General features: G+C 45.8%; 1 protein-coding gene across 2 annotated transcripts in view; it reads left to right on the top strand.

Moving 5' to 3' along the window:
* Window positions 1-11,468, top strand: part of kcnc2 (potassium voltage-gated channel, Shaw-related subfamily, member 2) — a 61,147-nt gene extending 49,679 nt beyond the window's left edge. The window contains exons 2-4 of one of the 2 annotated variants that reach the window (XM_034865417.1): window positions 2,643-3,570; window positions 5,164-5,334; window positions 10,952-11,468. In XM_034865417.1, coding sequence (XP_034721308.1) covers window positions 2,643-3,570; window positions 5,164-5,334; window positions 10,952-10,971 — 1,119 coding nt within the window. In that variant the 3' untranslated portion in view covers window positions 10,972-11,468. Of the gene's footprint in view, window positions 1-2,642; window positions 3,571-5,163; window positions 5,335-9,116; window positions 10,022-10,951 lie in introns of those variants that run through there. The other variant, XM_034865416.1, reaches the window with a different exon arrangement.
* Window positions 11,469-12,047: the final 579 nt, after the last annotated feature.

Below are 12,047 nucleotides of genomic sequence, written 5' to 3'. Positions count from 1 at the left end.
CAAAGCGTTTTATTTTCAGCTCAGCACGAGGAAGAGTCAATAAGCCCTGATCTGAGGACCTTAAAGAGGGCATAAGGGTGCAGCAGACCACTTATGGAAGCAGGTGCCTGTGAGCATTTGTACAGCACTACTGTATGTTGCTAAGTACAACTTAGTACTGCAGACGATATAAGGCTGAGGGAAAATGGTTAGAACACACAGAAAGTTACAACATCAGTGAACAATAAAGATGTGCTAGAAGCAGAGATCGCTGGGGACATGGAAATAGGAATATGGCTTATAGTGATGCAAAGAGATAGAAACCCTATTCAGCTTTAGCATCTGCTGTATATTTTATTAATTATAAAAAGTGAATGAGTCTGAGAAAGCTCAACAAAAATTAGCAGTAGGCTGTGGTTTTAAAAAAGGTGCCAGTGAACGAGCAGGGCAAACAAATGCACTTATAGGATGGGAGAGACAGTAAGCAGGGTGACCCAAATAGTGGCAATGATATTTTGAGAGTGTGTGAGTCACGCAATCCCAAAACAAGGCTGGGTGTGAAACGACTTGTTCAGGGCTCAGTGGGCAGAGCTCACCAGTGGCTAGGCAGTGGGAGGAGAGTGGAGAAGGAGCTCAGAGATGTGCTCCGTCTAGCTCTCGGAGAAAGCCGTGTGGATGTTCCCACATTCAGACGGAGCTTCTTCCAGGGCTGGAAGGATGGATGTGAGCTCAGCATCTTGACAGGTGGTTCCATGACACTGTGCAGAAGAAGACCCAAACAAGAACAAATCTGGATGTGACTCATCTTTTCATTCGGTTGCCATGATCATTCTTATGCAGTGTATCAACAGGCTGTCATTTCACCAACCAAAATATATTAAAAACAATTAGAATAGAAGTTCCTATTAATGTCAGGCGTTGCTTCACATAGATTCATAATTGTTCAACGTCCCGTCTCTTTGCCAACTCGTCCCCGTCTCGGATGTGGCTGATGACTTAATAGAGGATTTAACTGACGGGGCTCCTGATGTCCGTCGTTGGTATCTCTGCCCGACCTTGCCTTGTTACCCCGACACAACGGGGACAAGTGCCACCATGCTCTCCTATGAAGTTATCTGTTATATAGCATTTTCACAATTATACCTGCATTTTGTGGTTGTACTAGAACATGTCTACATTCTCTCAAGGTGAGAAGTTTTTTACAGTGTGATCAGGGGACAGGCAGTTAGCAGATAGTGAGGAGATGTTTTTTACAGTGTGTTCAGGGGACAGGCAGATAGTGAGGAGATGTTTTTTACAGTGTGTTCAGGGGACAGGCAGCTAGCAGATAGTGAGGAGATGTTTTTTACAGTGTGTTCAGGGGACAGGCAGCTAGCAGATAGTGAGATGTTTTTACAGTGTGTTCAGGGGACAGGCAGCTAGCAGATAGTGAGATGTTTTTTACAGTGTGTTCAGGGGACAGGCAGCTAGAAGATAGTGAGGAGATGTTTATTACCTCAGTAAACCTTTCCATAAAGAGTTTATGGGGGCTCAGTCAGCTCAGTAGCTCAGTCCATAGGGTGTTGGGTTGAAAACTGGAGGGTCACTGGTTCAAGTCCCCGTGTGGACCAGATAGTAGGGAGTGTGGATTGGTGGCTGGAGAGATGCCACCTGACCTCCTGGGCACTGCCAGGTGCTGTTGAGCAAGGCACCGTACCCCCCCAACGGCTCAGGGCGCTGGTTCTACTGGCAGCCCCCCCACTCTGACATCTCTCCATTAGTGCATGTATAGGTCCTGAGCATGTGTGTGTGTAGTTCAGGACTGTGTCTGATACTAACAAAATGGTGGAGATAGAGTGTAAATTGTAATTTCCCCATTGGGGATCAATAAACGGATTAAGATTAAAGTTTAATTAAATTACGGCAAACTCGACAGCGGATAGAAGATCTCCCCAAACCAATGGGTGACAACACACATGCTCTGCCCATTAATATACAGTCTATGGTTGAAGCTTGAGCTACAGCAACGGAATATATAGCATGACTTTGTACTCTGGCTTTTAAAGCAAATACCACATAACAGAAAATGTTTGAGGAGTATTGTGACCCGGAATTGGGGAGAATTTAACGACACTGGCTGTCAAGATGAAATATTGCTGCGGTTAGCATGAAGTTATGGATGCAACAATGCTTGGAGCAGATGACCAATCACAGAAGGCCGGCTTAGAGTTGTGTATGACCTTTTTTGTAGTGGCTCCTCGGCCCTGCAGCAGCCCGCCAGAGGCCGTTAGACAGGCTGATCTGGTTCATGCTTCTAAGATAAAACTCCCTTTAATTCCCTAGCTTCTAACTTTGTTTACCCTGATTTTCCGTTTATATCTGATTCCCTGGATTTCAGTCGTGTTTAATCTTGTTTCTATTTGTATTTCCACACATCTATGCACATTTGTCTGTGTTTGAACCACAACTTTGCTTTTAAACGTGAAACCCTAAATAGAAACAAGGAAAAAAGAAACAGCTACACAACCTGTGACGAGGACTCACAAGTAGACATCCGTTGACTGTAAGGGATCACGTTGTAGCGGCGATTGTAGCACTAGGCCCAAGACCAAGTTCTCCTCAGGGACAATACAGTGTATGCTAGTCTAATCTAACCTCTGTTTCTCTCTTTTCCTCTCCCGTAGTTTATAGCCTTCGCCTCGCTGTTCTTCATCCTGGTCTCCATCACCACCTTCTGCCTGGAGACCCACGAGGCTTTCAACACCATCATCAACAAGACCGGTCTGAACAGTAGCGTGCCCGACTCGGGCCCGCAGTACGAGATCGAAACTGACCCCGCGCTCACCTACGTGGAGGGCGTGTGCGTCTTCTGGTTCACCATTGAGTTCCTGGTGCGTGTGACCTTCTGCCCAGTGAAGTTGGAGTTCATCAAGAGCGTCCTGAACATCATTGACTTCGTGGCCATCCTGCCTTTCTACTTGGAGGTAGGGCTGAGTGGCCTTTCTTCGAAGGCTGCCAAGGATGTGTTGGGTTTCCTCAGGGTGGTGCGCTTTGTTCGGATCCTGCGTATCTTCAAGCTCACGCGTCATTTTGTGGGACTAAGGGTGCTGGGCCACACGTTACGGGCCAGCACTAATGAATTCCTGCTGCTCATCATCTTCCTGGCATTGGGAGTGTTAATTTTTGCCACCATGATCTACTACGCCGAACGAATCGGCGCCATGCCTAACGACCCCACCGGCAGCCTCCACACCGATTTCAAGAACATCCCCATTGGCTTCTGGTGGGCCGTGGTAACCATGACCACACTGGGCTATGGCGACATGTATCCAAAGACCTGGTCGGGCATGGTTGTGGGCGCACTGTGCGCCTTGGCAGGCGTGTTGACGATAGCTATGCCTGTCCCCGTCATCGTCAATAACTTTGGGATGTACTACTCCCTCGCCATGGCCAAGCAGAAGCTGCCCAAGAAGAGGAAGAAGCACATCCCTCAGGCGGTGCTGGGCGGGTCCCCCATCTACTGCAAAGTCGATGTCAACACCACCTGCAACAGCACTCAAGGTGACCTGTGCCATGTCAAAGGAAGTAGGGTGCTAGAGCGCAACTGCTCAGGTAAGACCACATGGCCAGGCCACATGGGAGCCAAGACTAGAGATGTCCCTGTTGTTAGCACGCAGCTACTATACTTAGCAGCGGGCAGTAAGAGAACTTTATACATTCATTCTACATTTCTACGTTTCATCTGAACCAAATACTACCCAACGGGACATGTTTCAGCAGTAATGCCTCCCGTAATCGGGGAGAAATGAACAACATTGTCTGTATTCCCTGGTGTTAGCACGCAGCTACTAGCTACTAATAGCAGTAGATAATGATAGATTATGGCAGCACTTTCTACATTCAGGAATCACACATAAAGGCTTCTAAACCAAATACTACATAACTAAAGGAATGTGAACCAGTATTGGGGTGTTACATGACACAGAGCCAAGAGTAGCTGACAAATTGTTGGAACCAGAGCTTTCAGAACAGGTGGAAATCTGAACGTTTCAGCTCACTGGGATTTCTCTGAAACACGTTAACCTCATTATTTATCTATGTTTAACATGAAAAACCAACGTTAGGACATTATAGATATGAAAGAATACAGGAAAGCATAATAGATCCCCTTTAAGGGAAAGAAGTGTCTATTTGACAGATTCCCACTTGAGACTAGAACTGGTTTTCCCCCCGGAGACTCACTGGCACCACAGCTGCTCCCTCACAGAAGACTGAGCTCTTTTGCCTTATTTGCCTCTCAGCCTTCATATCTGGTTGCCACAGTGAGGAGGAAGGCAATGCTTGAGGTATTGAGAGTAGGAGATGTTTGTGTGAAAAAGCTTATGCTGACAGTAATTCAGAGTCCTCGTGTCCAAGTCTTTCTTCCAGTTGGGACTGTTCCTTTGTTGTTTAGACCGTAGTCGGGAGGCTGGGGGTGTGGCCTTGACCAACTGCCACTTTGCTCATTTGAAAGCCATGATGTCTCTCTCTCATGGGGGGGGGGGATTCTCTGGGCAGGCAAAGCAGAGAAAGGGGAGGTAACCTTGCTCCTTATGACCTCATAAGGGGCAAGATGCCTGATCGGCCCATGTGAGCTTTCATTTTCTCAAAGACAGAGCAGGATACCCAGGGCTCGGTTTACACCTATCCCCCTTTCTAGCCCCAGGGGGACCATAGACAGGCTGGGGGAACTCATATTAATGTTAAAACACTCATAAAGTGTCATTTCCAAGCCATGGCTCCTTTAAGAGGTCATTTCAAATACATAGTCCCCTTCCTTGTCCTTCAGATTGCCTCCTTCGTTATGTGTCCATGCCAAAGGTTCCATTTAACATGTACTGTATGCTCATGTCAGATCTTATAAGATGTTTTGTCCAAATTTCACAAACACGTTATCGGATTAGAATCGCATACTCTACCTTTTCAAGTTTAAAGCCAGACTTTAGTTCCCCAGCAAGCTGTACCTAAGACAGGGAGGGTATGATCAAACCAATCTATAACTATCATATTATCTAATTATTTAATATCTCTGCAAAAGATGTGTAAATAATTGATGCCACTAATGGAGCTTTAACTGTATGGTAAGTTCATACCTAGGGCTTTTGTTTTTTAAATTGTTCTCATGAGCTCAGGATTTCAATATATTTGGCCTGTTTCTTCCCCCAGTGCTGTCAGCAGACTGCAGCGGGGGCAGTGACCTGACCATGTCTCCAGAGGACAGGGTCCCCATGCGGAGGTCCAGCACCCGGGAACAGGACGGCCGCAGTGGGGGCACATGCTTCCTGCTCGCTGCTAGTGACTACACCTGCCCTGCAGACGGAGTGATGCGGACAACAGGTAACCAACCGCATGTGGATCTCAAGCTTTTCAATACGATTGCTTTCATTGGACTTTAAATGACTTTATAGTTTTCTAACACCCATGCAATATTATCTTGTCTTAGGGAATCATTCTGAAATCCATGCTTGCTATTGTGCATTACTACTGATTCATATTTCATGCATTAGTCATCACTTACAGGTCTCGGTTAGGTTTCATCTCCGAGGGATTATTTTCATTTTCACTATGTGTGGAATACTCGTCGAATTAACAGTTACATGAGTTCATATTTCAGATATGTGTTACATTCAAAAACACAGATGTCAGAGCTGGACATGTTTTGACAAAATAGGCCAAATCCTCATCAGCTGATCCGTATCCTTAGTGACCGGGACATCAACATCCCGTGGGGGGGGGGGGGTTTGTTCAGGCCTAGTTAGCTCAGGTACTGTAATCTGGGGATTTGCTGCTGCGGCTCTCAGCTGTGACATTTTTTGGCATTTCTGAGGGGTCCATGCAGCTGACTCCGAGCTGCTGCTTTCTTCTCAACTTCTTCATGTTTCCTTGTTGCCTGGAAACACTTGAATACATCTCTGACCCAGTGTCTCGCTTATTTCACTACTGATGGGTGCATTGCCCATCTGCAGCTCCTGAGGAAATTGGCCTGTGTACCATCTGCCCCCAAGGTGATGATACACCAGCAGATAGCTCACAGTCACAGGAATAAAATCAGTTAAAGTAATAGATTTGAATCCCATCAATTTTTACTTTTCTAAATTTGTAACGTTGGAACAGATTTGCTGTTAATGCAACAGATTCATACATACATTCCTATCAAATAATATAGACTGATTTCAGACCTGTTGCATATATTCTATCTTTTATGGAATTAACTAGGGCTATAACTAAAAATTATTTTTTATTATCTAGTCTATTATTTTCTGGATTATAGGTTAGTTGTTTGGTCTATTAAACATCAGGAAATGGTAACAAATGTAGATCAGTGTTTCCAAAAGTCATAGAAGACGTCTTCAAATGTCTTGTTTTGTCCACAACTCAAAGATATTCAGTTTAATGACACAGAGGCGTGAAGAATTTAGACCATATTCACATTTAAGAAGCTGGAGAGGAGAATTTTGATGACTCAAGCCAGTTATTCAATTATCAAAATAGTTGGTGATTAATGTAATAGTTGATAGTCGCCTAACTCGTATGATTCTTTTCGACTAATCGAGTTGATTTATTCAACAGATCTGTAAAAAAAAAACACCACTTCATATCTTGTGATTAGCAGATGTGTGCTCATAAATTCTTGCAAAAAATGCAAAGATAGAATTAGTATTCCTAATAGTTTCCTAAAAAGAAAGGAAAAGAGCCACGGTTAGGCAAACCAAGCCCTTTACATACAGGAAAGTTCCTGAGAAGTTAAATGTTCTATATTAATGAAGTCATTTTGCCCATTTGACCCGGGCTCTGGTTATTTTTCTGGCCAAGGTGAGTAACCGTTAAGCTTACCTAGACAGTGAAACATTATGAAGAGTTTTCATTGAGAGAAATCACTGGACGATGTCAGGTTTGCCGCCTGAAGGTTACGCCGGATGTCCGTTACCTTCCGCCTTCTTTGTGCTGGAAACCGGTGGATTTCTGAGGACTAGGGTTAACTGCTCCTCAGGTCTCTGCAGAGTTAATCAATCAGCAACATTTCTATGAACCAACTTCGCTTTCCGCCTCTATTTGTCCACCCTAAAATCATATTTCACCACCACGTAAGGCCTGAAGCATGTTTGTTAGATCGCTTCCTCCATCTTATCTGAAGCATCTGGAGGCATTAATGCTGTGTTAATGTGCACTGTGATGTGGAAGCAGTAAACCACGGCTAATTGCCCCCTGTCCGAAGGAGACTTCCTCTCCAGGAGGGTCTAAACATCCTGCTCTCAGTCTCTCAGTGTTAGTGCTCTACAGCCCCAGACTCTACTCACTCTGCAGCAGGCAGGTCGACGCCATCACACCGTGAGAGGGCCGCTCTCCATACTGAACATTTGGTTTACTTCATGAGAACTCTGATAAGATCATACATCGAATGTACTGGAGGACAAAATCTAAAGAACCTGGTATTGAGAGAAATCATTGAGAATGTAGTCCAGATCCTCCAGGGCCCTGATTCCCACCCAGGGGTACGTGTACCCCAGGGGGTGCTGACCATGACTATGACTGATATACTGTGCAGGGCTACACACTCACTTTATACTCCATGTGTCCACATCTGTTGTATTTGATACATAATGAGCATGGAGTCTCAATACATACACATATTTTTGAACCTCAATATGAATAAGCAGTTTCTAAGCATTTCTAAAGTTCTGGCCATTTTTTAGATATTAGTCTTTAAACTTTTTCTTAGCATTACATATTTAAACTGAACACAACTCAAAGACAGAGGTACTGTAGGGGTAAAGCAATCTGATTGGTTGAGTGAGTTTGTGGGGCCAGAGAGCCGTTATAAGATGAATGGCAACCGAGAAATTGGTCAAAACAGAGGCAGGATCTGGCCCAGAACATCAGGTCCGAGCCTACGGGAACCCACATAGTTTCTGTTCAAGCCTCGAACTACGGCAGCAGTTCTGGGTCCAAGCCCGATTAAAAGCCTGAAATGCTACTGCTTTTTTATCCATGTGTGTCAATTGAATAGATATGCTAAACACAGTGGTAAACAGACCACACATCATTCATAAATTCAACCTCCAGTCCAATCAGGTTTGGGCAGAGAATGGGTCAAAATAGAAATGAAAGGGATTTCATGAGATGGTTTTTTTTCATTATCCTGACTTTCGTTGTGTTGGAACCTGAGCACGCTAGCTAACTAGCTTCCATAGCTAGCCCTTGATGTCCAGCAAAACAAAATGGCAGACAGATATTTGTCAAATCACCTGAAAGTGTAATAATAAGCCCGTTAGTTGAGTCAAAATGTCAAAGGAAGACGCCTACTTTGACAGCAAAAAGGAAATTAGCTCGTTGTTCTTGTGCTCTCGTTGCTATTTTAAATCAGACCATTTCCCTTTAAATTAGCTAGGTCCCAGATTCTGTCTTACTTCACTGGGATAGTGGAATGGACAGTGTATATAGTCTGATCAGGTCGGGTTTCCAGTGTACATGGAAGGCATCTTAGGTAGGGCTGCACAATTAATCGCAATTACTGAAATCCCAATATGGATTAGTGCACTATAAAAATCTCAGAGGGGGGCGATACTCATTAAAGGCCAAATATGTGTCAAACCATGAAGTAGTGAGGTGCTGCAGAGACGTCCTACACATCCTGTCCTACAGACTACACAAAACAAAATCACACTGTTATCATTTCATGAGAATAATGATACAAACATGGTCATTCCCCTCAATATCGTGAATCACATTGCAATCGCAACATCAGTCAAAATAATCCCACTTAGATATTTTCCTGCTATCGTGCAGCTTAAAAACCGGTTCTTGGTCTCCAGCCAACAGTTAGGTCTTTCTTGCTTGTAGAGCAGCTTCAGCTCAAAACATTTGCTTATCTAAGACTGCAGTCGAACTGAGTCATGTCCAGAAATGTGCTGTGCATGCACTCACCATACAGTGCTACTGTTGCTCTGTCTCACTCCTGTCTTCTGTCTTGTCTCGGTCGACTCGGCTGGCCCGGACTGGGAACGTTGCCTGCCTGCCTGCCTGCCTGCCTGCCTGCCTGCCTGTGTGTGTTCATGTTCCGTTCCTGCACCACCACCACCACCACCACCACCACCTCTCTGTCGCCCCCTCATCTGAAGGCTATGAGAAATCCCGGAGCTTAAACAACATAGCGGGCATGGCTGGTAACGCCCTGAGGTTGTCCCCTGCGACCTCGCCCTACGGATCGCCGTGCCCGCTGCGCCGCTCCCGCTCCCCCATCCCCTCCATCCTGTGAGACGTCCAGCCCCGGGCCACTCTGGCCCAAAGCATCCAAAAACCGAACCACTTCCTTCTGGTGTAGAATCTGAACTCTGTTCTAGATATTGTGACTAGTGGAGGAGGACTTCCCTTTGTAGCTAAGACTACTGGTCGAGGCTCGGCCATCCTGAGCACCTTTCCCCCTGGTCCTTGGAGATAGATGTGCTAAGCTAACACCCTGGAGTAAGTCATCCTGTGTCACTTGGGGCTCCATATCGTCGTACTTTGAGACTTGCAATAAAAGAACTCCGACCGCCGGCTTCAGAAGTAGCAGCGATACACTTCATTAAAAGGACACATGAATAATCAGGGATAGTACATGTTGCTATATTTAGATAGCTTGAAAAGACGTGCTTCCAGAAAAGCAAGCAAGCAAGATGTCACCTCATTTGAACCTCATACGACTGTGACTTTGTCTGTGGTTTGCTGCTTTATTTTTGTGGGGGGGGGTGGTCTTTCAGGACGATGTTTCAGTCAGTCTCTCTTCACCTGCTGCTGGCCGTGCTCATGTCTGTGCATGGATCATCCTGTAACCATCGTCTGGGGCACGGGGAGCAGGGACCAGGCCGACAATGGGGAGAGCTTATGGAAATATATATATGTATCTAAATATATATTTGAAGGAGTATGTTGTGTTTAGTTGGGGTTGGGGTTGGGGTGTCTCACTTGGCCATCGGGCTTCACCACCAATCCACCGAGGAGACTATAAACGCTGAACGCCAGCTGGGGGGTCGGTTCTCTCTGCATGTTGGTCTGCTTCTGTTCCCTGTTTCCCGAGTAACTTTCTCTCCAGCTCTTCTCTGACCGAGCACCACCAAAGCTGTTGTGTCTCTGGTTGGGGTAGGTAGGACCCTCTCACCCTCTCTGTCATCCATTAAGATGTGTGTTTATGTGTGTGTGTGTACTAAAAACGGGGGTTATTTAATAATCCTAAAGAGAGACACATGTGATGTTAATGGGACAATGTTAACTGTGCTCCTTGTAGCATTTTATTCAGAGGATAATTAACACATATGTATAATTAGTGGAAACAAATGACACCATTGTTGAGGAGAAAACTGCATTTGCATCCCATACCACCAGATTTGGTTGGAAGTGTGCCCAATTGAGCAGATTTAGTGTGTTGCAACAGCATTTTCTCCCATTTCTGCTCTTTTAAGTGCACAGTTTCCCGTTGTCAGCCGTCCCTAAGGTCTAGTACCCGCTCCGGGGTCCCTGAACCAGACACACAACCCAGTTCTCACATTAAAACCTTTGGCTTTGTCCTTTAGCCATTCACTGTATTTCCTTGTGTTGCTTCTGTGCAGCAACAGGTGTGGGGCGGCAAACATTAGCATGCAGCCATGTGCCTCACCCATCCCTACAGTATGTCTGTACCAGTAGCAGATGGTTGCTTAGCAACTGGCTCGCACGTCGCTTGGCAAAAAGTCAATTAGAAAAGAAAAGCTCTTTTCAAACATTTAGCTTTGTCTGCACACCAAATTATTAAATCACCCCCCCCACCTAGACCACTGCAATATACAATAGAGCTGTTATAACGCTCCGTATACGCTGAAAGAGCACCAGAGATCTGGATATGTTCTCATTTCTTTGGGCATGTTTTGACACATGTTGGCAAGCTCAAAGCCAGATGATGCATTTGTGGTATTCAGAGATGTGTTTATGTTCCATTTAGATGATTCTTTTCCTGTGTGAATGACGAGGGATAAGTCGTCAGGATGGGGACCCTTTGCAGCGGGAGGAGCCCGTTTTGGAGCCACAAGGCCACTCCTGCAGGACAATATGTACTAGGGGGGCACGCAGAAACTATCGCCAGACCGCCGTCCAGCCGGTGGAGCCGTGCACCAGGAAGGAACTCAAGGAACACACGGGAAACCTGGGAGGACTTTGATAAGCATTCACCTTTTCCTGATTTCTTTTCTGCTTTTCCTGTTGTGGAAAGCGACCTGGACACGTCCTCAAAAGAGACTATGGACTGTATAGATACTGCTCCTGTAAAAAAAGACAATAACGCAGCACATCTGGGCCGAGCGGTTCCGTCCACACATCTGTCTTACGGTGGCGAGTCAGGTATCGAGGTGGCTGGTTGCTAAGTTGCACCGTGACACTCGACGTCAATCACTTTTCTTGCTGTGGTATCCCTCCTCGCAATAAGTGTAGTAAGAAGTATCAGTTTGAGGCACTTTGTGTTCATATATGATGATAACTCTACATCCAGTATATACAGCATAGAGAGGCTAGGCTAGGTCAGCGGAGACCAATGAGTGGACTTGATACGTCCCTCTTCCGGTTAGATTTAGCACAATCATGAATGAGACAGAGTCCCCCTGTGATGCAGTCGCTGTTGTAGAAGTCCCCCCCACCTCCCCCCCCCCCTCCATGCCGAGCATCGAACATGCAACGACCCTGAGTTTGTGCTGCACAAACCAAATTATTCCTCGTTACTCCTGGTGGCTAAACTAAACCAACTGCATAACTTGACTCTTCCAAACTCCCCCCCCACATGCGGGGCGGAGCAGAAAGTGTAGCAGAAGATCACGGAGTTACAGAGTGGGACTTCTAGAACGGCTAAGTCTGCACAGTAGCAGCCCCGCGTCCCCCAACCAATCAGATCGGACCTGCAATAAGCACCCGAGAACCCAGAAGCGCCGACCCACACTGTGATTTCAGCCCGTTCAAACGTAAAGCTGAGATAGAGGACACACAACTCGTGTGTCATGATTAGTCGAGACCTGCACAGCTGTTAGCTAGCCGTCAAGTGTCCCCCTGTA

This window comes from Etheostoma cragini, unplaced genomic scaffold (assembly GCF_013103735.1).
Source record: "Etheostoma cragini isolate CJK2018 unplaced genomic scaffold, CSU_Ecrag_1.0 ScbMSFa_1523, whole genome shotgun sequence".
Taxonomy (NCBI): Eukaryota; Metazoa; Chordata; class Actinopteri; order Perciformes; family Percidae; genus Etheostoma; species Etheostoma cragini.
This window is presented reverse-complemented; position numbering and strand designations above follow the sequence as displayed.